Here is a 27975-nt window from a genome sequence, read left to right as displayed (position 1 = left end):
CCTTACACCAAACTTAATGCAAAGCAATTAAATGAACAAAACTGTAAAGACTGAGCAAAAACTTTCAGACTGGGAAAACAGCAGTATTTCTGCTGGGACACAAATAGAAAGTTATGGTTAAAGCTCATCAGTTCTAACAAGTGAAATACTAACTGTAAGTTTAACTTACTTTCTGCTCAGCATGCACAAACTTTTCACCAAGCTCTTTGTTCAAAACATCCTTTTCTTGAAGCAGTTTCCTCAAAGTTTCAATTTGTTCCAGCTTTTCTGTCGTGCTCACCAGTTTTTGTTCTCTTTCTCCAAGTGAGTTTTCAAGGAAACTATTTCTGTCACTTAATCTAAGAAGAAAATATAGATTTAGACATTTTGAAAACAAAGCTTGCGTTACGTTTCCTAAACTTACTAGCCCCAAACTAAGAGAATCACTATTTTTACACTTTCCACTTAAACTTCCAAGTATAAAAATAACACAACTGCAAACAGAAACATGAGTCAATTAATTGTCTTTTCAAGTGTTTTAAGAGATTATACTCCTCATTAGAAGTTGTAGTTTAAAGCAAAGAAAGCCAGTGGTGTGTGGAGTTGTAAAGAACCTTCATTTTACCCTTTAAGCTGCTCATTCAAGCCAGAGATCAGAATTTGATGCTTTTCCACATCTCGCATTTGTTGGTTTCGCAGTTGGGTGAGTTGTGTTTGCAAACGTTCATTTTCATTCTGCAACAAAGCAATGATAAAGAGCATTATCACACTCAGAGAAGCACGAGAGAACTGGAGAAGAAAGGAAGCAAGCTTCGTTCACACAGCTTTTTGGGGTTTTTAAACACAGTACAGATGTCCTACTCTAGTCAGAACCACTGCACCAACTCAAAAATAAAACCACAAAAAAAAAAAAAAAGAAAAAAGAAAAAAAGTTGTACAACAGCAACCAAAAACCAAAAGCAAAACACATCCAGAATCAACAGCAAGTAGGACAAACATGGCAAACTTGTCACCATTCATGAAAAGAAGGTGGCATTTTGGAGGAGGCAGAACACACCTGCACCGCCCTCAATAGCTGCCCTTCTTCCTCTACACCAAACGTTACCTGTATTGAAAGGCTTTGTTACAAGAGTCTCAATAATTAATGTAAGCTTGTCTCTCATCTTAAAACCAGTCATTCTTTTTTTACACTTATGCAATTTAACAGATAAAGAACTAAGAGTAATGCACCAAGAGTTTGAGCACATGATCAGTTGTGTCACTTAGTGAAAATACAATTCACGAATTATCACAGTAATTTGTCTGTCAGGAAATACTAAAAATAATTTTTCCTTTGAAAAGAACTTGACTGCTCTTTGTGGGGCCTTCATGGAATGGTTTTAAAATATAAATATATGTCTAGCTAATAGAATAGTTCAGATTGCATGTGTGTATATATATATAAAAAATTATTAATCATTTTTCTATACAGAATTTCTTTTTTATAAATGAGCAGATATATACAGATATATATATATATGAGAAATATTAAATATACACATACCCAGAAAAAAAACCCGAGGGATGTAAGAAGAGGGAGACTTAAGCCAGTCGTAACCAAAACCTAATTCTGGACCTTCTGGCAACGACCTCCACAAAGAATTATGAAAATCATGTTGTCTTTTACTATGTTTCTAACTCAAATAAAGCTTAATCCTAATCATGATTCTCCACGTGCTGAACAAAAGCAACAGGCTTCCACCTCAAAGCATAATATAGGATGTGCACACTCTCTGACAACAGAATTAGTGAGTGTAAATTGGGCTGCCGCCATTTTTTGTCAGCTGCAAATTGATGGTTTTAGCTTACTGTAGGCTACGATAGAAAGAACATAAACTGAGAATGATTCTGTTGTATCATCAGGTTTACACAGCTCCAAAGCTCACCTGGAGAGCCTCCATTCTACCTTGAAGCTGAAATCTGTCTTCCAAATCCTGACAACGCTCTTCCAGAAAAAGTATTTGTTCCTGCAGTTGGTTTCTTTCCAATTCCAACTCTTCAACCACACTCCGTAAACCTACTCAGGTCAAAGAAGAAAAATTCTCTCAAGACAAGTCTACCAAAATTCCTGAAGTCTAGAAATGGTTGCAGCTCCTTATTCAAAGCTCTCATGAGTGTTGGGCACAATCAGATCTCACCCATTTTCTAGTGGAAATATCCAAGCCACTACATCCCCAAAATTTAGATGGCAAAAGTAGTCTTTAATGCTGGAAAACCAAAATAAAGTTGCAGAGCTCAAGAACTCAGAGGATCTGGCAGAAATATTCTAATACTGAGCCACCACTATTGTGGCTCAACCAATAGTGTTGCTCATGTTACATTAACCACAAGTTTATCAGGTACTTGCAGGATCGTATCTTAAGTAATTATTAATAAACTGATCTGGACTGACAATTTGTAAGAGCCTATTCCACCTTAACAATAAAACGTAGTTGCCATCTTTACCACTGATATAAAAACATCAGCATTAAAAACTGAGAACTGTATTTTTAAATTAAACAGCAATGGAATGGAATTCGGGTTTGCAACATAACCGTGATATAAACTGGAAACACATTCAAAGGAACAAGACTCGTAACTTAAAAAAACCCCACATGATCTTGCCACATGGGATACTTGATGGGCATCAAAGCTCATCCAATTCCAGTGCTCAGCCATATTTATGCTGTACTTGTGAGCCAGAACTAGGCAGTTCATCCAGCACGCACATGCTCAGAAATGAAAAGGAAGAAAACACAAGCCAAAAAAATCCAACAAAGATTAGAATACACCACAAATGGGCTGTTAGCTGAATTTGAAAACAAAAATAGACACAAAATGCAGATGCCGTGTGCATGCTTTAATCAACTGTCTAGTCGCTATCACACCTGCATTAGGTGAAGGGTACTCTGGCCACCAACCTCCCATGTTTTCTCCTTCAGCTGAGTCAGTGCTATCCAAGGTGACATTCAGTTCTTGGAAGCATTGTTTGCCATCGAAGGGGAATTCTTCCTACACACAAAACATGAGAAGGAAGTTTAAATTAAAGAAGGAAGCAAGCAGGGGTAAGATAATTCTGCCACTAAAACCACAGTGTCAATCAAAAATCCCAAAATTCAGCATGTGATTCAGGTGACCAAATGCAACTATGTGGGATTGCTGTAGACTAGAGTGGCCTGCCCAGCTCCCAGCTATTACTTCCAGAAAAGCCACATCTCCCACAGGCTTTTTAAGGTATCTGCCAGCCTTTAAAAACACCCTCAGCCATCTGAGAAGCCAACGGATAACTGTATTTGGATACCTTAATTAGTCCCCTGATTTCTACAGCTAAGAGTGCTCTGAAGTATCACTTTACTAATTATATTCTTCCAATGGTCTGCTAATGTGAAAATTACATCTTAATTCTTACAAAAGTTACCATTTTTTCATGCAAGGTTCAGCACTACCTACCTAGAAGTCCACCTGAATGAAGTGGCACTAATTATTCCATAAAGCTCCACCAGCAAATAGATTTGTTAAGATTTTATTGAAGCCAAAAACGGCCTTAACATCTGAAGCACACACATGGCTTCAGGCATGGGAATTACTCCAGAGAGAAGCTTGTGATTTTTCAGTGGAAAGAAATAAGAGAGAGGTGCGATGCCATTGGAACTTCTCATCTTCTGGCTATGTACATGATCATTAAATTTATCAATGTTTTCAGTTCCAGTCTATGTTCTTAAGCTCCTAATGTTTTAAAGACTAAAGTACCACACAAATAACCGTACTTTCCATATTTTTATTAGCAGACAGGTAAAATTTAACTCACATCTCTTTGAACCCACCTGCAGCTTCCTGCTGGTCTGACTGCCTTTTCTTCTTGCCTGCTGCAGCCTGCCCATTCCTTGAACTGTGGCCAGTTCCTCCTCCAGCTCCTGCTGCCCTGAGACTATGGCTGGATCGGAGCAGCCAGGAAAGAACCAGTCATCCTCGATCAGTTTTGTGCCACAGGAAAGCATTTACATTTACATCAGACACTACTACATGAAAAGAGACCAGGGACAGGGTGAAGTCCCTATGAATGACTGACAGGAACAAGATTAAAGATTAAAATCCACTGCATTCACCTTGTGATTTCCCTCCAACATTGCTACATGGAACATAAAGTCTGAGTATCTCACTAAGAAGAAGGAAACTGAAGTCTAACTTCACTTCTTCATCAGCTCTAGAGGAAGACTTTATACAGGAGAGTGGGAAGGGTGAGGTTATACCATACTAAGAAGAAAAGCCAATCAATTAAAATGCCAAATCACATCTCAATTCAATTTACTAGTTTCAAATATACCTAATTTGTATGATGAAAACACAGCTTTTTCAGCTGATGCCTTTTTAATCTCAACAATCACATTCATTTTTATAAAAACTTTAATTTTAGTACGAGCTCTCAAGCCAGATCATTTGAGGAAGTCACAAGCACGTGTTACAATGCAAACTGGCACCAAACCATCTTATCATAAATTAGTAACATCATTCTTTTCAAGACAAATACAGAATCACTAGTAAATACACACACTGAATAAACTGAGAATATGAGTGCTTAGGTGTGCATCCTGTTCATTGTTAGAAATGATTTGTCATCGGAAGTGCATTCCCATCTGTTTTGTGATACGACAGGACACGTTTGGGGTAAAGATTAGGAAACAACACGTGCCATGCAAAGCAGACACAACAGCACAGCCAGGGAAAGGGAGGGAAAGTAAAGGTGGCTCCATACTTTAATTGAGAGTTACATTAATTGGATAATTACAAATTTGGCTTCCAGCTTAATCACATGAATCCACAGTTGTCCTCACAGCACACAAAATCCAAAAAACTGATGTCGATGCATCTGTGAGGTCAACACCAGGAACTACCTGGAGATTCAGCCCTACAGGGAATACTCTGCTTTCATCTGAGTTGGCCAAGGATTACTTATACCACAGATTTCCTTAACTCACAATTCTGTAGCACCTGCTAGATTTAAATTCTTCCTATAATATTTCAAAATTACACACCTAATGTCTTGTCAGAAAAGATTAGGGGGGGAAAAAGATAAAGGAAAAAATAATGACCCCTTTCAAGTGGGACTGATAAACCGGACTATACTTCTGATTTCAATTACACTTTAGCTTCTTGCACTGTCATTTTATCAGTGTTTTACACACCTTTGTGTATTTTCTAGATTCTACTTTTTTTTTTTATCATTATACATACTTTTTCAAGGCTGTAAAATAAATGCCAAATTTTGATGACAGGTCTTAAACCTCTGCTCACAGGAACTGCCAGTTAAGGGGTTCAAAGAATAAGATTTATTCCAGGTAAAAATTTAAGCCCTTCTCTGACACTGTCATGTAGGAACCCAATATATTCAGGCTCCTAAGTATCTGATAATGAAAAAAACAGTGAAATTACCATGGTCACAAGAAAAATGGAAGTATAGAAATTGGGGCTTTAGAATGATTTAGCACACTCAGACAAGTGTTGAAACACCTCTAGTTAAATTGAGCATTGCTTAAATAACAATTACTAAATAAATACATTTTCTAATGTTTTACAGTAGCTTAGGAAGCTTTTCATTTGCAATTATCTAACACAAAAACCTGAAAAATCTCCCAGGACACCTTTTTTCCAGATACACACTGCATATAAACTGACTATGATGTGCCTGTATTTCCTTGTGTCACTCTTCATGCTACATATTACTTACATTGGTAAGTAATATTGGTAGCTAATACTAATGCATGCAAAGTTCAGCAATTTATGGAATGGATGGAATATCATTTTTTTTTAAATACTACGGAATTTCAGGTAGCACTAAGAATGAATTTGATTCTTACTTAGTCACAACCACTTGCGGCAAGCCAAGAAATTTGTCTCTAGATCAAGTTACAACACAAATATGGAGTCAGCTGTTACTACAGTGAAAAATGAAGATGATTTCATTAATATAAAAGAAGAAACAGGTATTGCAAGGCAGGAGAAACTCAAGTTAAAACCCAGCACTTGTTACATGTATTGCTAAAAACCACAAACCATCAATGGCAGACCTTACAAGGTACTGTTGGCAATTTTCTCCACAAGAAGCAAGAGCAGGAGAAATCGGCAACAGTACATTCCAAGGGGCCATTGCTGCAGGAACCTGCATGCACAAAACTGATGGGAAACTGTTCTCCCTGGCTGCCCAAATCGCAGTGGAGGGTAGGAGTGGAGGGGGAAGGGACGCTCAGGGCTCACCAGGTGGAACGGCAGGAAAAAAAGAAACAGAAAGGTCATGCTATTCCCAAGGGGAAAAAAATGCAAAATTAAACCTGGACTGAGGGAGAGGAAATTTTGTAAGTGTTATTAATATTGCACGTGGCTCAGTGGCCAGCACAGATGAGCTAACAGGTAGATTTAATGAAGGGGTATTATTTCCTTTCAATCCCAAAGCATAAATCCTTTGAAAAGAAGAGACGTGATCCTTAGAACATTTCTGTGCTTACACACTGAACTTTCAAATGGATCATGGAAATGCAAAATAATTCAATCGCAGATTGAAAAGAGAAGGCTCCAATTAACTAACTGGATTCATTATGATGGTAGGTCCTGTCCATTAAAATTTGCCATTATTCCCCACACAGTTAACTAAGGGGACAAAAATTGTAACTTAGTCCAGATGGCATGGAAAGAGCAGTAAAAACCATCTGAAATCTAACCAGACTTTTATAACTTTTAACAGAAGCTACTTCAGTTTCTCATCAGCTGATTAATTAATAATTTAGCAAGCTATAAAACCTGACATTACTTGAAATGCTATTTTCTGTAGGTAATCTGGTATTTTTAACCACCTCCAAGCCACTTAGCATTATTCAGCTGGCTTATACAAATGGCACCTACTAACAGATCACTAAATACCCTAAACAGAATTAATGAGGAATTTCCTAAAGAGAAACTCCATGTCAGGTACATTTTGCTTAAGCACCATCTTCATTCCTCTAATTCAAACCAACAGCACAGTCCCCCACACCTTCAGCAGTTGCTCTAGGCAGACAGCTTTAATATTTCAATGGGGAACATTTATCATTGATAAAATATGGCTTTTTATCTTTTTTATCATTTTTCATATGCAGAAATAAGCCTTTCAAGCAGTCTTACAGAACAGCAGCTCAAATGGCAAACAGAACAGCACATCTACTTATAAAAATTATATAAAACAAGATGAATGTATGAAAAACAAACTCGAGGGAATAGGAAAAAGCAGAAATTGCAAATTTCAGCAATTTCACTAACTATACATATTTTATGACCACAGGAATGAGTTGTGGTGGTGTGCTATCAATTCGGTCTGAAGCACAGCAGACACACACAGATCTATAAAAACAGGATTGTTGTATTGGAAATGAAACAATTCACCTTCTCTCTCCTCCTCAATCTGAGCCATTCTCAAGGCCATGGCAGACTTCTCTTCTCGGACTTGGTCCCGGGACTCCTCTGACTCTGGGACATTTTCCTGCCATTCCAAGAGCTGACTCTGCAGTTCATCCACACTACCTGATTCACTGGCCTAACAAGAGAAATTCTGCATTAAAATATATTTACCACACCCCTCTGCAAATGTAAATACGTTGTAAGTTGGCAAACCATCATAATTCACCACTTTCCATAAATAAAAATCTATGAAATTGGTAAGTGCAGATTGTAAATATTGTAGATTATGTGAAAAACAATCCCCACGACTTCATAAAATATTACAAATACTTTGTCTACAAAATAACAACCACACTTTGATGACTCATGTTTAACATAGTTAAATAAATAGCAAACTGCTTGGAAAAATGTAATTTAAAGTGTGTGCACGGTAGGTAGAAATAAATCTTTATAATTCAAAACCTGTCATCTTGTTCTCCAACTGAACAGCCACTGACAATTCCACCTATCAGTAAATTAATTCTCAGCTCCAAAGTCCAGCTGACACACTTTTCAAAGTCTAATTAGCACCATTAATCAGTAAGTCATGCAAACCAATTTTCAAGTCAACCTGTGAAGCTGCTCTCTTTGTAACTTGGTCGAGATCAGCCTGCAGCTTCCTCTGCTGCTCTTCATAGAGCTCCAGCTTTTTCAGCAGTTCTTCTACAAAAACATAATACATTTGGTTCGTGAGGACACAAATAATTTATTTTTGTCTCTTTACTTCCGAATCATCTGCAAAAGACTTCCTTTTACCATTCTGAGTTCTGATTTCATGCAATGACTGCAGTTTTGACTGTAGTTCCTCATTTTCCACTTCTAATTCTGACACACGATTGTTTAAGGCAGATACATCACTGTTCTTTGAGGAAAACTGAAAGAAAACACAGTTATGGAGGTGTCAAACACAGTAAAATCCCAGCAAAGTCAATGCAACCTTTTTTTCTTATTCTTTAGTCGTATCTAGAATAGCTGTTTTTCTAATACTTAAAGTGCAGTACAGCAGCTCATCTCTAACAAATTTGTACTATTTTTTATTTAAACAACATCTTGTATCAGCACTTTATGTCCATTGCATTTTCATACATTAATTCATAAAGTAAACTATTTTAATATTCTATTTACTCCCCAGTTTACTTTTTCCCAATCAAATCTCCAAGCACAGCAGTTGGAGAAAGTCACAGAGTATTAAACATAAAGCTACACATACATTTTTCAGTTCATCCTCCAGCTGTTTGATTCTTGATTTGGACCAAGCCTTCATTTTCAAAAACTTGGCTTCAGATTTGCTGGCCTCTTCTGTTTTCAATTTCACTTGGACTGAGAAACAAGAAGCAGGAATTATTGAAAACCTTGGAAAGATTACTAATACAAGCCTTGTGTTCAATTTCTTTAGCATTTGGAAGTTACACAGTTACACAAGACAACAGCATTTACAGAAAAACATAAGAATTAGAAACACAGTGAGAAATTCATAGTTCATGTGATTATCTTGGTGATCCTCTAACCCTCATTATTATAGTACTTGATCACTTTAATTAGTGTGGCAATAACATTCCATCAAATTTCACGTAGTTCCAATTGCAACAGGTATTAAATTGGCTCAAAATACAAAAAAGTCTGGGGCAAAGAAACCTTTAATATTGTCAGTGACAACTGTTTAGATAGGATACCTTCCAAATCTTCCATCTTCTCTTTGGCTATAGATTCCAGATCTTTGACTTCTTTGGAGTTACTCTGTCCACCACCACTCAATTCTGCCACCTGTTTCTGAAGCTGAACCAGGGCCTGATCTTTCTCTTGCAGCTCAGTTTCGTGTTTCTCTTGAATTTCATGCAGTTCAGCATCGTATTTCTCCTTAACTTTTGTCATTTCGAGCTCATGTTTCTCCATCATGTCTCTTAATTGGGCTCTCATTACATGTTTCTCAGCATCCAGTTTAGACTGGAGGTTTTCTTTTTCAGACAGAAGATGTTTCAGGTTTTCATTAATCTCCTGTTAAAAAAAAAACCAGCAGCACAAAAAACATTTATAATTTTAATGCAAAGTGGTTTTCCTACCACTGTCAAACATTATGGCACTTCTTACTTTCAGTTGCTGGTCCTTGGCATCCAGCTCTTTTTGCAAGATGTCAATCACCTGTGTCCTTCCCAGCATGACTTCTTCCTTTTCATGGAGCTTCTGTTTCAAGGCCTTTAGCAGCTACCAAAAATAAGAAGTTAAATAATCAAGCAATCTATAGAAGACTTATTTTTATTCTCCCAAGCAGACATTTGAACTGTGTCACAGAGTTTAGTAATTACATGATTCCCAATTCAAGCTGCTGAGTTTCCAGAGCAACGTACCTGCTCTAGGTCAGCACTCGCATCAGATTTAGCAGCTAATCTAAAAAGCTCCTGCTCATGTTTTTCTCTCTGTGCTTCCAGCTCCTTCTCCTTCTCCTGGATAATATTTTGAAACATACGTACCTAAAAGCACAAAGAAAATAAATACGAAACCAGTCCATAAACTATAGTAAAACCACACTGAACTGTCTAATTAAAGGTACAGCAAGATAACGGATTCCAAATTAAGCCTGAATCTTACTTCCAGTAACAGTAAATGCATTAATTAGTCAGTTATGTTCATTCCTAGCAAGTTTCTATCAATCAAGCCCAAACAGCAGTCTCCTCCTCAAACACCTGTATTCTACTTCCAACGTGGTTTGCAGCCCTCTGACCATTTTCGTAAGAACTAGAAGTAACTTTTAGAACCCTGCATTTACTTACGTTTTCCATATATGTAGCTTCTTTTCCTTGGAAACGCTCTCTTTCCTTGTTTTGAATATTTTTCAGACTCTCGATCTGTTCCTGGAACAAGCTGCATTTTTCTTCACTGTCTCCCACCTTCTTGGTAAGGTTCTGCACCAGAATCTCCATGCTTTGCAGTGATGACTCTTTAGCTGCCAGCTGCTTCTTTACAATGCAAACCAAAAGACAATTAGCAGAAAAATGATACGGCAATCATGAAGCCTTTCCCTGGTAGGGACAAAATAATGAAGTAAATACACATAAATTAAGATAGTAAAGAATTTTTATTCACATGAATTAACTGTGTTTCAGAGAGGGGCTGAGCACATAACACATCAGAATTCACGGGTTCCTTGAAAACTCCACAGAGATTTTATAATTGAGCTGCTAATATACCTTCAGTTCTTCATTGGGCAGGAATATCTCATTGACAGCATCACTGGATCCACAGGCCACCTGCAAATCCCTGATGTAAGCATCCCTTTCAGCCAGCTTCTTCTCCTTCTCCACCAGCATGGCATCCATGTCAGCCCCGCGGCTGCGCTGGGCCTCCAGCTCAGCATCCTGAAGGTGAAAAGGCAAAATTGTTTGTGGTCTGTACTTCCATCTCCAGCACAGAAGAATGGTTTGCATCATTTCCTTACTGCCTGTGTTAGAGTACTCCAAAAATTACAGTCAGATGTATAACTGGTTCTGTTTGAAGTGTAATCTTTGTTTACTGGACCTTTCCCTCTGAAATTCTGCAGCATTCCCATTCCTGCCACCCTCCCCAGAGAAGTTATGTCCACGAAACACCACAACATGAACTCAGCCCTTGCCTACATTTATTCCTGTTATGCCCTACTTTTTCAATGAGAAAAATTGAAGCAAACCAGTCTTTTTGTTCAAAATGCAAGATTTAAATACAACATTGACCCACGGAGCTCATCTTTGTGTATCCTATTCCATTTATCCAGGATTCACTGCTCACTGAAGGCACAATGACAGAATTCCCACTGCCCTTGCTGCGGCTTAACATATCAATTCCTCCACACAAAACTCCCAGAAGAGCTGTTCAGCAGCACAGAATTAAATACCTATTTAAATAAATATATTCCAACACAACCCTACACCACAAAGGTGAAAAGTCACATCATACAAAACACCACCTTCTTCTGTAACTCTTCATTCTTCTGTGTGATCTGGGATTCCAGCTCTTCAATTCTCCTTCTCAGCACTAATATTTTCCCTCGATTTGCTGCAGCATTTTCCTGGTCTCCATCTTTTGATGCCTACAAAACCAGGGAGGTTTGCATTCCATGAACAGGTAAGTCCTGGATTCTGTACCTCTACGTAGTCAGATAATATTGGTGAAAAAGCAGACTTTACTCATAGATTGTGTTTCAGTTGTCTTATATATTTCATATTCCATGTAGAAGATGGCACAGAATTTGTATTAAGCTTATAAAAGTCTTTGTATTTAAATTATTCATGATAATTACTGCTAAAAAGTGGACTGGATGTGCTGCAAGGAGATTCACTTCCTCTAGCAATTGAAACTCATAATCTGGCAAATGTAGTCCATATAACTCCAAGGGAAAACAGGACTATTGGGGGAAAACATGTAAAGTAAACCATTCCTAAGAATGTTTTTAATCAGAATTTCCACAGGTGTAATTGCTGTTTTATAGAAATTATCTGCCATTATCACAAATCAAGTGCAATTGCTAAGCACATGTTTTATTAGCCAAAAAAAAATCAGAAAAATACATTTTTACTGCACATTTTTGAGGACAACTGGGCACTGCAACAAATGGATAATTACTGTTTCCTTTCAGCACAGCTTTTAAATACAAATTGCCTTGAAAAACTAAAGCCTCACTAAAGTTATTTTAGAAGCTGTATGAAGTCCTACCCTGAAGAAATACTTGCACAACTGTGTTACTACAAACACATCTGAGACTCTCTTGTTAACAGTAAAACACCTGTCACTTTCCAACACTTCATTTACATTTTGCTAATAAGGACAGCTTTACATATCCTAAAGAACAAGACAGGTTTTGTTTTCATTTCTTCTCCAAACCTTATCTGCCTGAATTCACGTGTGTCAAAACTTCGCGCTGCTACTAGAATGAAGGAGTGAGAACTTTTTTACTAAAACAATTTGAAGGGAATGTGCAATTTTCTGATTTCTATTGAAAAATAAAAGAATTTAATAGAAACACAGATGAACTGACAGCACCCACACAGTCTACCCCAATCCTAACCTGACTCAACTCAAAATCTGAATTTCCCCATTGAGTCCAGCATGGAAAACTGCCTACAGCACCTCAGAAATTGTATCTGCTTTAAAATGTGAGGACACCTTACCTTTTTTGGTTCTGCTTTGGCCTCTGAGCCTCCTGCCACTGGTAACTGCTTCTTAAGTTCTTCCAGCTGCGAGGTTAATGATGCAACCTTGGCTTTGTTCTGCAGCTTCAGCTTGGCAAGTTTGGCATCAGCAGATTCCTTCTCCTCCTACAAACACCAAAGTCATGACAGACTAAATTAGCTACAGGGACAACTGCCTGCTTCGATTCTTCCATTAAAAGAAAAAAAGAGAGAGGGAGTAACCTGAAGTGATTAACAAAAAACATCTTCCCTGAAAAGACATTACAATATTTCGTTTTCATTATTTAAATTTTCTTTATTTAAACTTTCTGCACATGGTGGTTATTACTGTACAGAATTTAAAGCCTTATGATATAAATTTCCCTATTTTTTTTCATAGCAATACAAATTCTAGGCTTGATTTTTTAGTGAGAATGACTTATTTTTTTATTAAAAAATACAAAAAGACAGACACCTTCATAATTGTGTAAAAGCTTATTTCGTTTTGTTTAAAGAGAACTTGATTTACAGTGAGTTTTAAAATATGCAGTATTTTAACATGTCTGTTCACACCCACAGGTAAAAAGGGCAGAAAGAAGCCTCTCATAGGAAGAGATCAACCTTATGATTTTTTTAAAAGCCTTCAGGAGATTAGATATAAATTCTTTCTAGTTCAATCCTGGAACAGAACACATGCTGGGAAAAAGGAGCACTGTCCAGGCCCTAGAACAGCTGCTTGTGACCATCCTAGAGCTGCTGTAAGAGCTTGTAAAACGTTACAAAAATGACTGAAGGGGGGTTTTAAACAATGGTTTTGACATGACCACATGCACAGTACCTTTAACTGAAGATCTTTGCTCTGGAGCTCAGCATCCTTCTCTCTGACAAGCTCCTTCAGCTGTGCCAGGAGCTGCTCGGTGCTTGTCAGCTGCTCCGTCAGATCCGTCACCGCCGCGCTTCCCACGTCCCGGGAGGCTGCAGCCTGCGGATATTCAGGGGAACACTCAGCCTGGGGACATTCAGGGTGCTTTCAAACAGCCAAATGGGGCACACAGCACTGCTCCTCAAATGCCTGCACATGGTGTCTCACTTCACTGCAACAGTCAGCAAATGCAAATACTAACACTTCCGTGGATTTTACATTCCCATAAGCAGACTGTTTTTACCAAGTCAAGTGGAATGCTAAACCTTATGAACTGCTTTAGGAATATTGGCTTCAAACACAGCAAAACCATCCAAGCATTCTAGGTATCAAAACCTGAATTTCCTCATTCACTGGATCTGTATTGTGACAGCCAGCAGTGCTACCAAATAAAATAAATACCCATAAAATATTGATACTGAACATACTCTAAAGTGTATCCAAAGATACACTGGGGATGGAGCTTATGTAACTCCTACAGATGTTTCCTTAAGGCAGGATAAGAAGAGCGAGGACAAGCACAGCAGCTGTGGTAGGCTGAGAGATTAAATATCAAGGACATAAGAAACAAGGACACAACCTGACTTTTAGAGCCCTAAAGCTGTCATGGTAAAACCAGTCAAACAACTGCTTTATGAAAGAGCAAATACATATGGTTAGTGTATGAAAAATGAAAGATACTAATAGTAGAAAGATTTAATAGTAATTCAGTACTTACTGCTGTTTTGGAAGGAGAATCATCTCCACTACCCCATTTCCACATAGTTCCACGATGGCTACGAAAACATAAATGAAATAATACCACAGTAAATATCAGGGACTCAAATAACTGTAATTAATTCACACTTCTATGTATCTCATTGTGAAGTGCTTGAGGGTGACAGCACCTCTGATCTCCACTACACCACCAGCTGCTGAGGAGTAACACTTCTCATTATATTCAAAACATACATAACGTGCCTTTTCTAAAAACTGCCAGTCAGTAAAATTGCCAATACTACCAAAAATAATCCAGAGAAGTCTTTAAAGAGTAAATGCCATGGAGTACTATTCAGCACAGCTGCTTCTCCAACATATAAATAGAAGATACAAACCACATATAGTTTGTTAATATTTAACCTGACCTTAACCACTGCCTGTCACTGCAGGAAAACAGGGATTACATCGACGCAGATTTCTAGAAAATCACACACTAAGGCTAAAACCATTAAATGACATCAAACTGCTTTAATTGCTGCGACTGCTGCATATCTGAGAAGTACAACCAGCACTGCACCTGCTCAGTAATTGTCACTCTCCACTAGCAACGCCCAGAGGAAAATCATGTGTCCTTTCCACTCTGTATTACAGACTCCTGAACGAGGCATTCACGGACCAGGCCTGAGTCTGGAAAGCAGTTTATAGTAAGCATCAGCACACAGCTTCTCTTCAAAAGAATGCAGTCTGATAGCAGAGGCTGCTTTCAAAGCTGTTCATCACTTCAAAGCTAAACCCAAGAGTCACAGACTGCAACCTATGGCCCACATTACCTACAAGGCCAGACTGGATCTTCCTGAGGATCTCTCCTAACATTAAAATCAGCAAACAAGCCATGGGCGTGGGAATTACAGAACCTGTAAGTAAAACCCTCCTCTCATAACTACTCCAGAGATGTAACATCAAACCTACTCCTGGTGAAAAGCTCACTTCCAGACACATGAAAGGGTTACCCAGGCACCAAGAGGACAGAATGACACACTAGATGGAACTCGGCGGTGCATTTGTATTTCACTTGTAAATATTTCAGCTCACCTCCAGCTCTGACTGATGGAATCATTTTGCTTGTCTCACCTGCCAGCATTCCTACCTGAATACCTCAACCGCTCCCTTCCTGGTGTTTTTGGAACTCTGAGGAGTTTTCCAAACCAAGCCGGGAAACAAAACTGATCAGGCTTTTCCTACCCAGGACGAAATCAACCAAGGACGGCTTTTGCTTTTTTTTCCCTGAGGTACAGACAGCAAGTTAAAGCTGCAGTCTTTAACTAAAGCTGCAATCTCTCAACTCTTTATCTTCCACAAAACACAACAGACACCACTTCATTTTATAAAACATCTTCCTCCGATGCTCAAAGTACAACTGAGCTTCCAGCTCTTATCACAACAGGATGTTAGAAAAAGAAAAGTGGCAGCTTTGCCTTCCTAACTCATCCCCTACCAGCTGCAGCCAAATCAAGCTAAAAAAAACCTAATCATGGATTATTCATCTGGGCACTTTCCAGCCTCCTCAGTGCCCTGAGTCAGACCACAGGGCCCGGCTCAAGGGGCACATGACACATTTGGGCAGCAGCTCATTCCAACTCTCAGTACTGAGGAAGGTGATGGCAGTCCCCTCCCTCCTCTGTGCCACAGGACTACAGCAGACAAACAAACTGTGTAAAAACCCAGCTAAGCCTAATATTATTTTAAACCCATTTCCTGAAACAATTCAGTGTTGGAAACACACCCACCAAAAAAAAAAAAAATCCATTTTTATTTAATTATTGTCTCCTTGTATGAGCACACTTTTGCTTTTACCCACCAAGATGTTGGTTCTTCTGCTGAACAACCTAAATTTGCTTTCAAAAGATCTGTGCCATATATGAACTGGAAACTCCTGGACAAAATTTTGGCCAAAATCTGCATGAACATACAACACACAGCACAAACTGAAGCAGTGTTAACCAAACCAAACACTCTGTAAAAATATAATGGAAGATTTATATAGCTATTACCTGAACCTGTTATAAGCACGACCTCTTAGTCACACTGACCACATTTAAATATTAACATGAATTATTACTTATTTTCCATAATAAATATATCTATAACATACAAGGAAAGCACTATTTTGTAAGAGTGACCCAGTAGCGAAACAGCAGATCAGAGCAGTGCAGGCGCGCGTGGGGCGTACAAAACTCCAGGGATTCATTTCCACCCTCTCCCTCATTTCCAGCCCCTCCTGCCCGGCTCCATCGGCGCCTGGCAATGGGCGTGCACGACCCCCCCACCTCCGCCGCTCAGGGGCTCCGCGGGGCGGGCTCGCACCGGCCGACGCCCGGGCGGGCCTGACGGCGGAGGGCACGGCTTTTGCCGCGGCTGCGATGTCCGCACTCACCTGCGGGGCGGCAGAGGGGCGGCCGCGGCCCCCGAGCCCGCCGAGCCCCCTCAGCCCCGACGCGGCCCCGTCGCCGCCGCCTCTGCGGCCCCGCAGCCTCGGCCGCGCCCGCCGGGAGCGGCTCCGCCCCCGCCGCAGCGCCCCCTGGCGGCGCGGAGGACCGCCCGCCTCCCACACGGCGCTCTGGCGCGGGGGCCTGTTGATCTCCCGGTGTTCCTCAATTTTTTTCCCATTTTTCTGTGGGGGAGCAGGGACCTCCAAGCCAGACATATGTCTCCCTACACATTACGACGTATTTATTAACTGCTCACCTGTGCCAGTGCCTCACCACCGCCCTCACAGGAGAGAATTTCTTCCTAATACCGACTCTAAATTCATTCTCCTTCAATTTAAAGTCATTACCCCAAAGCAAAGCCGTTCGTTCCAGGTTAGACTCTCCTTCAGTTTGTTATAGTTACACATGAGCAATGCCAAAGTCTCCAGTAAAATTCCACCACCTCAGTACATTGCAATGTATAATGTAACTGAGAGATATTTATTAATAAAAACACTTTCATACTAGAAAAACTGGCTGCAGTATTATTAGGAAAGGGAATTTTCACAGCAATAGTTACATTGATCTTTCAGGGAGAGAAGTGGATTGAAAATCCTTTTTCTAAGCAGAAAAAAAGAAAACCACCTCCAGCTTGCTATGGGGTAAAACACACAAGTACAAAAGGAAGATGTGCCTCATATCTGACAGCAGCAGCTTTCTTATTTTGCCTTCTGTAATCTTTTAGATAGTCATTTTATCTGTGTGCAAACTGCAGCTTTCTAGAGATACCTGGCACTGGATTCTGGCCTACAGCCCCACCATTCCCCAGACAAGCATCACTTTTATCCCACAGAACAGAGAATATACCTCGATTCACAGGAGCCTACAGCATAACCATGACTGGGAGCAGGAAGGAAGAAACCCATCAGACTTCTAAAGTCATTAGATTTCAAGATGTGGCCGTTGTTTTAATCACTTTAATCTTTTCCTGGTGCAGCCCTCTTATCGTCGTTCATTTCTGATGCGAGCTAAACGATGACACCGAGCTGTGCATGTTCTCACCCAAGCCTTGACCACTTAGTAACCATGACAGCTGATGGTGATGGATACCTGAAGTTCCCTGGAAGACTTTAGCATCTCTGGAAATAGGAATCTGAGTGTGGAATGAACTCCAGCATCGTGGGCTTGAATGAGGCGCAGAGCGTTCCTTGGAGAATCCTCTGGAGAATAAGGTTTCTGTGGTTTGCAGCAGTCTCCAGAACAAATTCCATAGTGAATCTCACCATATCCATCTACTCAACCTGTAACCTTTGTGACTTTATCCCCATCCTGCAGTGTCTCCATAGCTTTTCTCCAAACCTGCCCCACAGCAGCGTCTCCGAATATCTGTGAGAGAGGAGAACACGGGGATGCACATGCTTCAGTCTCATCCACCAAAATGGTGTAAGGGGCTGGTTTAAATTGGACTCACAAGGTGCCACGGTATGGATTCAGAAGCATCTAAAATCCACTCAAGACTCCTTATCCCTTAAATAGAACCAACACTGGATGACATGGAGAGATTTCATTATTTTGGAGGGGAACTTTGCTTCAAACACTTTTTTAAAATTCCTTCTACTTCGGAGGAAGAAACCAAAAGCATTTTCAATTTACCTTTTCCTAGGCTCCAGGACAGTTTTCCCTATGCTGTAAGTTGTCACACCCATAAAATTATTATCACCAGCAGGTCTTCATTTTATCCCAATGTATAAACTATTCTTGGAAAGACAGGAGTGGAGATGACAACGTACTTCTTTTGGGGATCTCACAGCCAATCAGCTGCTCCCTTCTCCCTCTCTAAAATGTGGAATGGTGTTAGCATTGTCGTGTTACATTCACCTTGCATATATCCTGTTATATCCTGTCCTGCAATATTCACCTTGTGTGGAGGCAGAAAGTGCAGTGTGCTCGTTTCTGCTTCAATAAACGTGGGGATCTCACAAACAACGCTTTCTTGGATGTTTAGGCATAGCCAAACTCCCCTGCTGTGATGCCAGCTTAGGACTGACTGTATTTACCAGTGAGATCCAAGCCCCTGGAGACACACAGAGCTTCAGACACATTAAACTCTCTTCCAGCTGGAGGAATGCTGCTGTTGTTAAATGCATTAAATATTTGTATAACAGCAGTATCCAGATGCCCCAGTTAGTGCAGCAGCAAGTTGCTTAACGTGCAGCTCTCTGCTGGGATTGTTCTATTATTTTAGCAACTCCTTTTCACAAAATAAAGCCGCTCACTGGTCAGCCTCTTCATTCCTCTCACACCAAAAAGCAGTGGGAGGAAATTGCTTGCTCTGCCTGTCTGCTTTTCCCTGTGCATCTGCTTCCTTTCACAATTTCCTGCATCCTGAAATAACACAGAGACATCCCACCTCATCTTTGATGAGGGATGGTAAAACTAGAGAAGGATTTCACGCAGGATAAAGCCAAATTCCTCTCAACCAGGTATATCAGCCCCTTTCCTACCAGTACCAGGAGGCATCCAGGGTCTCTCCATGCCCAAGTTCAAGTCAAAGGACACCTGGTCATCACCATGAGGACTTGGAGGAGGAATTGATTGTAAAAAGAGATCACAAGAATGAATTCCTGCTGTTGCTGCAGCTTCCATTTGTTACCTTGTCCTTCTTGTTCCTATATAACTTGTGTCCCACCCCCAAAAAAGAGACTGCTGGTTATGAGAGCAACTGTGAAGTACATGTAGGGAAGAATATTCTTGGAGGATCAGACGGCCTTTAGTACGTAAATGATATGTATTGGCATAAAAAGCACACTCAAAGGATGAGGTTTTAGTCGTGCCACTAATTCAGAACTGAGCAAACCACTCGGATAATTACAAAATAAAACCAAAACAACGCCAGCAACAGCGACAAGTTACCCAGCACTCACTGCAGAGGGCAACAGACAGCTTTGCACTGCGGCACAGCCGCTCGCCCCGAGTTTATCTTGCATTCTCCTGGCTCTGACAGGACACAGCTGAACCACACAAAGTATCTGGCTGATATTCTCACGGAGGGTGGCCGAAAGCTAGGAGTCCCCGCGTTTCAGGCACCACTTTGTGACACCCACCCCAAAGGCTGGGAATCACCCCAGGCACCAGCACAGGCTGGAGGCTGACCAGGGGGAAAACAGCTTTGCAGAGGACTTGGGGGTCCTGGTGGACTCAGAGTTGAACGGATTTTAATACTTCAATATTTGAGCCAAGGTTTTAATGGCTCTCTTGGTTTTACTGGTCCTCTTTGAGCAAATCTGGGCACAACACAGCAGCAGCAGGGGGAGAAGTGCCAAAACTCAAGGAGCAGTCACTGTTCAACAATCCGCAGGAGAGGGCTCAGCAGTCAGCACAGCCAGACTCAGAAAATGCAAACCTTACAGCAATTAAACCATGTTCTGGTTGATCTTTACAAAAAGAAAGTAACACATTTAAAACACAAGGACTTGTTGCTTAGGCTGCTTCTAGAAGAGAAACAAAAAAGTATGATAAATGAGACAAAGTGTTCAAGGCTATCAAAAAAGAAATAGTAAAAATGATTGCTTGAAGATTAGACACACGAAATACAGAGCTCCTTTTTGCACATATCAAAAAAGGAGAATATTTTATATATGCAAGCATACAGCAATAAAACAAGTTTAAAAGTGCCACCATCAAAAAAGAGACATTGACAACATAATAGAGAAAAAATGCTGCCATCAGGATGATTTAAGCATAAGGAATCTATCATCTTGTCCAACAAAAGATACCTCTGTGTTAACAAACCTTCCCCCAATTTATATTGAGTCAGTGCTTTAATACTTCTTCACCTGAAATGAGCCTGAGTTTGACAAATGATGCTGCAGCAGTGGAAAAAGTCATTGTGCAGAAATTACTGTCTTCCAGTGTCTGTTTTTAATCAGGTGGGAAAAATATGAAAGAAGTCTACTTGGAACTTGCTGAGTCTCTGGATGGGAAGCATGGATGCACCTCCCATGGAAACAACTGGAGTTCCATCCAGCTGTAAATACCAATAAATCACCACACACACCACGTTTTTCTTTTCTGACATTTTTATTAATCAAAGACAGGACAACTTCCATACTTTGAGTGATGGGAGAGATCCCAGGACACTTTCATAGCTACAATAAGCTCAACCAAAAGGTACACTGTGGAATACATCAGGGATTCAGAACACCACCCTTGTTGTGACTGGTGGACTGGTGTCACTGGTGTCACTGGTCTCACTGGTGTCACGAGGGTCCTCAGGAAGAGGATATCCCATTGACAGTGGACACAACTCTGGCAGGGATATGCCAGCAGCTCCAGAAGAGAAAGAGGATTTGGCATCCTGTCTGACTGAGAGGGTCCCCATGTACCAGAGACGTCCCAAGGTCTGACTCCCACCACGGAGCAGAGCAACGTAAGTGTTTCAGTATTTGAGCTCCAGACCTCTCACACCTACAGACTGAGCAGGTTTTGTTCATGCTATATAAATACACACCTATACTGTGCATTGGCATTTATGGAAAGAAAGTTCTGCAAGATTTTAATACTCCTAGGTGGAAGCTTGAAGGGTTAAGTTTACACGTCACTGTTTTCAACAAAACCCAAAAGCTAACTAGGTGGGGAAGTAACCTACATGTGCCATTTCAACTCCTTAGCATTTTATAATCGATTTTCAGTATACCAATAAATACTCAGTGCAAAGCACATGCTCACTTAAAATCCTAGGCATGGATAATGTATGAGGAAAATAAAAAAAGAAGCTATCACAGGTTGTCTACATGCTCACAGAAATATATATATATAAAAAAAAAAAGAAGGAAAAGTGTTTCTCACTTATAGCAGTATTTTGGTTTTGGTTTAAGAAATGTAGATGCTTTCTCCCAAAATAACAGCACTTGACAAGGTTATATCATTGGCTTGTAAAAAAAAAAAGGTACAGTGATGGGAACAAAGCGTTTACATGACTTGAAACTGAATATTTCAATATTCATCACAAAGACTGCAGCAAAGTGCACTTATGATCCAACACGTCTTGTGCTGAGGGCAAATCCACTGCTTGGTCTGTGACAAGGAGGATTCAAAGCAAAACAAATCAAAACCCACAGAAATGCCAATCAAAAATAATGAGAGTTTATGGGACGGTAAAAAAATGACAGTTTCCAGCAGAAAGGCTGTAGTGTTCCTTCTCCTTCACATCACCCACTGGAGTTTGCCCAGGTTCTCCACAAGATAACATGACTTCACAAGAACTTATCTTCCCCATGAACATGGGGACAGATCAAAACACCCAATAACTGATAACAATGCACATCTCCTTCCCATGGATGGAGACAGTGATTTATCGGACAGAACCTTGGGAAACAAAATTACAAGGGAATGTTTCTGCCTACGGACAGGAGCTGAAAATATGCAATATAGAAAAGAGTTAATGGTTTTGTGTAATTTCATCTTGAAAGGACAGCTTACAAATGAGGATTGTTACAGGAGCATCCATAACATGGCCATTACAGAAGCAATACTGAAGGCTGCTTTGTTAACCCCAGTAATTGCACTCTCATTGCACAGGTCGTGTTGGCAACAAAAGAATTCAAAATTATCCAACTGGAAGAAATCAGCGATTTCATTCACACTGCACTGGGATGCCTTCCAGCAGGAGAAAGTTCTCAATTTACCTATGGAACAAAAAAATTAAACATATTAAGAGAGTATTGACAGTAACACCATTTTTGGTACGGAAAGAGAAGCACTGCTTGGACTGCCACTGTTAGAAGAATAAAACAGTGAGGAGAAGGCAAAGCTCCATCTGTGACAGGGCCCATGGTGTAAACACAGAAATTGGATGGAGGCCTTGTGGTCTGTGTTGCCATGGCATCGGGGGGCAGTGGGGGGAGGCAGAAGCCGCGTGGTCTGGCTCTTCGACCCCACACCCAGAAATGTGTTGTACAAACCCAGCACAAACCTCCTACCAAGAAATACGCTGTACACAAAGAGTGGAAGGTCTGACCACAGTCCCACCCACAGCATGCTGCACAGGAGTGGCTAATAAGGTAGAAAACATACCCCCAGTTTTGTATCAAAGTGGCAATGAGAACGCGACACAAACTTTCAGGGACAGATCACTGGGCTCGGCCTCTCACCCTGCCCAGAAGGGACACTTTTTGGTAAGTCTTGTGTCCTGTAGTTCATGGGCCATTTGTGCCCCCAGCATCAGCCCTATAGTTCTGGTTTTGCCACAGCCATGTACTTGCTTTTTAAGTACAAGTGTTTAGAAGTTTCCAAATTTGCTTTCACTAGAATTCAGGAGCGTGTACCCAACTCAGTCCAAATGACCCACTGGGAGATATGGGGAGGAGCTTGAGTGATACCTGGCATCCCCAGCCAGCTCAGCCTGCACTCACAGAATCATTTAGGCTGAAAAAGACCTCCTGAGATCACCAGGTCCAACCTTTAACCCAGCACTGCCAAGCCCTCCACTAACCCATATCCCCAGGTGCCACATCCACACAGCTTTTAAATCCCTCCAGAGATGGGGACTCCAGCACTGCCCTAAGCAGCCTGAGCCAGCACTTGACAAGGCTTTCAGTGAAGAATGTGCAGAAGACAGAGCCTGAAGAGCAGATAAGGGTGGAAAAACACTGGCACAGTTTGTCCAGGGGGATGCTGGATGCCCCATCCCTGGAAACATTCAAGGCCAGACTCTGAGCAACCTGATCTAGTTGAAGATGTCCCTCCTAAAACACAGATCACTTCACCCTCAGGAAAAAAGAATTTATTTTAATAGTGTGAATTCAGAAATGACTGAGCCCTTCACCTGCAGGTTTATTTTGTGGGCTACACATCCTTTATCTGTTTTTAAAGAGTAACAAATTGTATTTTAAAGTCAACACTGTCTTTATTTTTTTCCAGCTCCTTTGGGTAGGTTTTTGTTTGTTTGCTTGTTTATTTGTTAGTGTATTTTTTCCAATCTGGATATAAAGGTATCTATGTACATGCTTGTACAACTACAACTCACCTATCTAAATCATTCCATTATTGCTTGGATATAAGCATGACCTTCAGAAGTATTTGCAAGCTCCTTTTGGCTGAGGCTGAGAAATGCATGCGAGGGCCAGATTAGAGGTGTCCAGGCAATGAAAACTGATCCAAGTGGGTTTATTTTAGGTCTGTGGGACACTGTACATACCAAATTTAATCTGCAAGCAGGTGTCCTCAGTCGTTAAGCAGGTGCTGTTGGTCCTGCACACGGAAGGGCTGTTGTCACAGTGGTAACATCTTAAGGTATAACCTAAGACAACAAGGGTTTCTCTTTACTGAATAATAAACTACTGAGTTTATTAAAAGGAAAAGAAAAAAAACAAAAAAAGAAGAACCACTATCTGCATCTAATTGTCACAAAACAGATGCCCGGTGATTAAGATCAAGGCTTCAGCTAAAATTGTTAAACTCCAGACTTCAGTTAAAACTGACAAGCTTATGTCAGGATACCAATTGAGGCTGGCAATTTTGAAAGGCACATCTTGAAGCATGTATTTACGTCACTTTTTTAAAAACACCATTATGCGCCTGCAGAACAAGATATTAAATGTTTGCTCCTTTTATCTGCTCTTGAAGACTGCCTGTTCCAGGCAATGACAGACACTTGCTGCTGAGTTTTAGTCCATCCTTTTTTTTTAAATTCCATCTCCTTTCCCTCTCATTCTACTGGTTTCCAATTCACACAAGAGAAATCCCATTTTCTAGCAGCAAAACACCCGTTTTTTACTGTGTTAAGCAGCACCACATCCTGTCCCCAACTCTCTCTCCTGACCCAAGACAGTCAGAACAGAAACTGAGCCCTGCTTTGATGGTTACTGACATTCCCCACAATGGTATTGAATAATCCAGGCCTTTCTCACTGTTTTTCCTCCCTCTGGCATTTCTTTCCATGATTTTCTCAGCCCCTGTCATAACATTAAACCACGAAGTCCCTCTCTTCTACTCACCAGAGCCACAAAAAGCAATCAGAACAATGAAGGCAGTCAGCAGGATGTAGTTCATCTTGGTCATGCTTCTTCCCTAATTTGAGGGCAGAAAGAGAGATTACAAGTTTATTCTATTTAAAAGCAAAGTGCCCGGTGATGAACTGAGGTTTCAAGACTTGTTTCAGCATAAAACTGAAAGCACTGGCCAGGAAAAACAGGGAAACACAAAAGGGAAAAGTAACAGCACTTTCCAAGGGAGGATTTTTATTCTGAGAACAGGATTTTTATTCTCAGAACTGGTATTTGAGCCCTGACAGGCTCAGATGAGTCTCCTCTCTCCTCTCTGATTACACCATTCAACAGGCCTCCCAATTTCTCACAGCCACAAATGCACCTAGCAAAGAGAAAGGTCTCAAATGCTTTTTCTCTTTCAGCAATTCCCCAGTAACCCTGGAGCCAGACTGCTCTCCTTTCTCCTCTCTCATGGGGTTGCAAGAGGTTTGGCTGCTCTACAGGAGCTTTTGCCTCTCCTCTCCCAAAATTTCTCCCTCTCACTGAGGGACTGACACAGGCAATAACTCACCAAGTGCCTGCAGCAGTGGCTCAGGTCTCCATGGCTGCTGCAATCCGTAGGCAGCAGTGCGATGGGAAGGTCAGGAATTTTTTTTAACACAGGCAGCTCCAAAGCAGGAGTTCTCAGACAGATTTCTGCACACTGAACTACAACCACAGCTCCTACTGAAAAATCTTTGCTATTGCAGAGTAGGATATTCTGAGGAGGCATCAAGCAGACACAGCAGGGAGAGAAGGACCATACTTGCGCTAGGAGGGCATGATTTATGTTTGTCTTTAAAGCCCAAGTGGCACTGAAAGTTCCAAAATATTAAAGGTATTCAGATAACAAGTTTTTCATCTGATAAAAGTGTAGTGAAAGAGTCACTGCTCGTAATTCTGCCTGCAGCTATAAGATTTTAGCATAGCATGCCTTAACCATGTTAGGATGGAGCTTTTTCCTCCCAGGACACTGACTGAGGACTTGAAAAGATGCGTTCACAGCAAAAAAAGTATTTAAATGCTTCTCAACCTTAAGTCTAGTTAATTTTTCTACTGACAAAAAAACCCAAACCTTACCTAACAAAAAAACCAAATCTATCCAAAAGAACCTAAAGAAACCCCACCCAATGATGAAAAAAACCAACCCACTTTCTTTTTTTTCTCCTTTCGGTATGACTTACTGTTGAGCAGAGGGAAACAATAAATAACAAACCCATAATGTGCAAGATTAGCTGATTGTCTGTGGTAAACAACTTTGCAAGAAGCTTTTCAAGGCCAGAGGCTCGTCCCACAGTGACACGGATCTGCAGGAGTGCTGTTAATCTGGTGGTTACAGCAAGAGCCCTTCTGGACAGCAAAGAGAACCACCCTGGGAATCTCTCCATCTTCGGGGAGTCCTCAGTCACCCATGTGTCAGCAGACAAAAACAGCTTTGCCTTTTAGCAACACCAAGTCATGACCAGCATAAATGTCAGGCAGATGAATAAAAATCATCAGAGCCAGCCAAACAGTAGCAATTCAGTGCATCTATTTTCATGAAAATGAGTAATTGTTTCTGTGAGAGACATCAGGAAATTCTGGCCTTTGGAAAACAACGAATACATACATAAACAGCAATTCACAACGCAGCTTAAAAGAAATGAAAACAGAAAACATCTCCTAAGCTGAATTTTCTAAATTAGCCTTATAAGTCAAACGTCCGACCCATCTCAAGGACAAGAAACAGGAACTGCAACAGCACGGAAGGCTCAGTGCCTGCTTGTGAACCAGAATTTCTCTGCAGTCCCACCTGGGAGAAGGCAAGGGGACAGGACCTGTTCCTGCTGTCATCGTAAATGACAGCACGGGGGGAAAGGACGGGGGGAAGGGGAGCAGGAGCCGCCTCCCGCGGGGAGCAGCTCCCCGTCTCCCGTGCCCGCACACGGCGGGGCAGGTGCCGGCGCCTGCTGGCCCCGCTCCAGCGCCGTGCGCGGCCGCTCCGGCCCTCGGCCCCGCGCAGCGCAGCGCACTGCGGTGCGGCCGCCGTGACTCAGGGCACGGCCACGGCCAGAGCACACCTGCCCCGGGCCAAGCACACAATCCCACCCAAACCCTCCCCCCGGCTCCCCGCAGCTCCCGGGAAAAGCCGCCTTTCTCCCCGCTTTCTGCCTCCTTCTTTCCCCCACGGCGGGGACCTGCGCGCTCCCCCCGCGGCCACCGCTTGGCTTCGCCGGGCTCCCGCCGCTGCCGCCGCTGCTCCGGGCATGTCCCGCTCACCTTCCCCGGGTAAATCCTGGCGTGTGCGGGGAGCAGGGCTGCGCCGCTAATTCGCCCGTGCCTCCTGTCCCGGCGGTGCCGCCTCCGGGGCGGGGCGGCGGCCGGGAGCCGCTGACGGGAGAAGCGCTCCCTCAGGCCGGGCGGCGGGAGGTCGCTGCGCGCTCCCTGCTCCCACAGGCCGGGGGGCTTCCAGGGAACGCGTGTGCCCCGCTCCCTCACGCGTCATGTGGGCATGCCTGTGGCCATCGCCACTTTGGTTAAATCCTGGGATGGCTGCGGTTGGAAGGGAACTTCAGGAACGAGAGAGTTCTTACCATGGACCTTCCACTAAACCAGGTTGCTCCACGCCCCACTGAACTTGGCCTTGAACACTAAGGGCGTGGGGCAGTCACACCTTCTCTGGGAAACCCGTGCCAGGGCCTCACCCTGCTCTGATAAATAATTTCTTCCTAGTATTCCATCTAAACTTACCCCCTGTCATTTTAAATCCATTCCCCTTTGTCCTATCATGCCAGGCCCTTATCCAAGGTCCTTCTCCACTTCTCTTGGAGGCCCTTTAGGTACTGGAAGGGGCTCTACGGTCTCCCCAGAGAGAGATACCTCATGGTATGAATTAATAGATTACAGAAAGCAGTGAAGAGTTTTAGAACACACAAAGGAACAACCAGGAATGGCAAGTGGCCGTTTCCTCCAGAGGTACCTGAATGTAGATTTAAACATTCACAACCCAGGAAAACATTGAACAGCAATAGAAATGAGGACCCCAAAAGTATTTTACTAATACTTAGATCCATGCTATCTAGAAAAAAAAAAGTTCAGTGCTGACTTGAGGACAATATGAAATACCTGTAAAACTACCAGTTGTATTTAAAAAGGACTCTTAGGTTTAATTTTGTTACCACACCAAAACTGCTGTTTTACTTACTAAACCTAAAGCAAACCCTAAATCACTCAGAACTTACATCAGATTCTCTTAGTGTGTTGATTACCAGTCAGCTCAG

At 41.6% G+C, this 27975-nt stretch overlaps 2 protein-coding genes across 10 annotated transcripts in view; both read right to left on the bottom strand.

Annotated features, from left to right (window-relative positions):
* LOC121661838 (golgin subfamily B member 1-like) overlaps positions 1-16716 on the bottom strand; it is a 34190-nt gene extending 17474 nt beyond the window's left edge. For 2 of the 7 annotated variants that reach the window (XM_042022391.1, XM_042022394.1), the window contains exons 1-19: positions 16655-16712; positions 14240-14297; positions 13438-13581; positions 12600-12746; positions 11399-11521; positions 10647-10814; positions 10230-10415; positions 9807-9929; positions 9550-9663; positions 9135-9456; positions 8672-8781; positions 8218-8335; positions 8033-8124; positions 7408-7558; positions 3822-3931; positions 2886-3009; positions 1905-2035; positions 605-714; positions 170-338 (exon numbers count right to left, since the gene is read on the bottom strand). In XM_042022391.1, coding sequence (XP_041878325.1) covers positions 170-338; positions 605-714; positions 1905-2035; positions 2886-3009; positions 3822-3931; positions 7408-7558; positions 8033-8124; positions 8218-8335; positions 8672-8781; positions 9135-9456; positions 9550-9663; positions 9807-9929; positions 10230-10415; positions 10647-10814; positions 11399-11521; positions 12600-12746; positions 13438-13581; positions 14240-14284 — 2487 coding nt within the window. In that variant the 5' untranslated portion in view covers positions 14285-14297; positions 16655-16712. Of the gene's footprint in view, positions 1-169; positions 339-604; positions 715-1904; positions 2036-2885; positions 3010-3821; positions 3976-7406; positions 7559-8032; positions 8125-8217; positions 8336-8671; positions 8782-9134; positions 9457-9549; positions 9664-9806; positions 9930-10229; positions 10416-10646; positions 10815-11398; positions 11522-12599; positions 12747-13437; positions 13582-14239; positions 14298-16654 lie in introns of all 7 variants that reach the window. The other 5 variants (XM_042022393.1, XM_042022388.1, XM_042022389.1 and 2 more) reach the window with 5 other exon arrangements.
* A 4044-nt stretch (positions 16717-20760) lies between these two features.
* Positions 20761-27083, bottom strand: CD59 (CD59 molecule (CD59 blood group)). Of its 3 annotated transcripts, none has more exons than XM_042022396.1 (4): positions 26975-27083; positions 24686-24758; positions 23887-23988; positions 20761-22375 (listed from the first exon to the last, which is right to left on the bottom strand). In XM_042022396.1, exons 2-4 carry the CDS (start codon positions 24747-24749, stop codon positions 22182-22184), a joined length of 360 nt encoding a protein of 119 aa, XP_041878330.1. In that variant the 5' UTR covers positions 24750-24758; positions 26975-27083; the 3' UTR covers positions 20761-22181. The 3 variants fall into 3 exon arrangements, with proteins under 3 accessions (XP_041878330.1, XP_041878331.1, XP_041878329.1); XM_042022397.1 differs by lacking the exon at positions 26975-27083 and adding an exon at positions 26776-26779; XM_042022395.1 differs by lacking the exon at positions 26975-27083 and adding an exon at positions 25248-26609.
* Positions 27084-27975: the final 892 nt, after the last annotated feature.

The sequence above is a fragment of the Corvus kubaryi genome, unplaced genomic scaffold (assembly GCF_017639235.1).
Source record: "Corvus kubaryi isolate FWS band 111438036 unplaced genomic scaffold, C.kubaryi_AGA036_p1.0 37201, whole genome shotgun sequence".
Classification (NCBI taxonomy): domain Eukaryota; kingdom Metazoa; phylum Chordata; class Aves; order Passeriformes; family Corvidae; genus Corvus; species Corvus kubaryi.
This window is presented reverse-complemented; position numbering and strand designations above follow the sequence as displayed.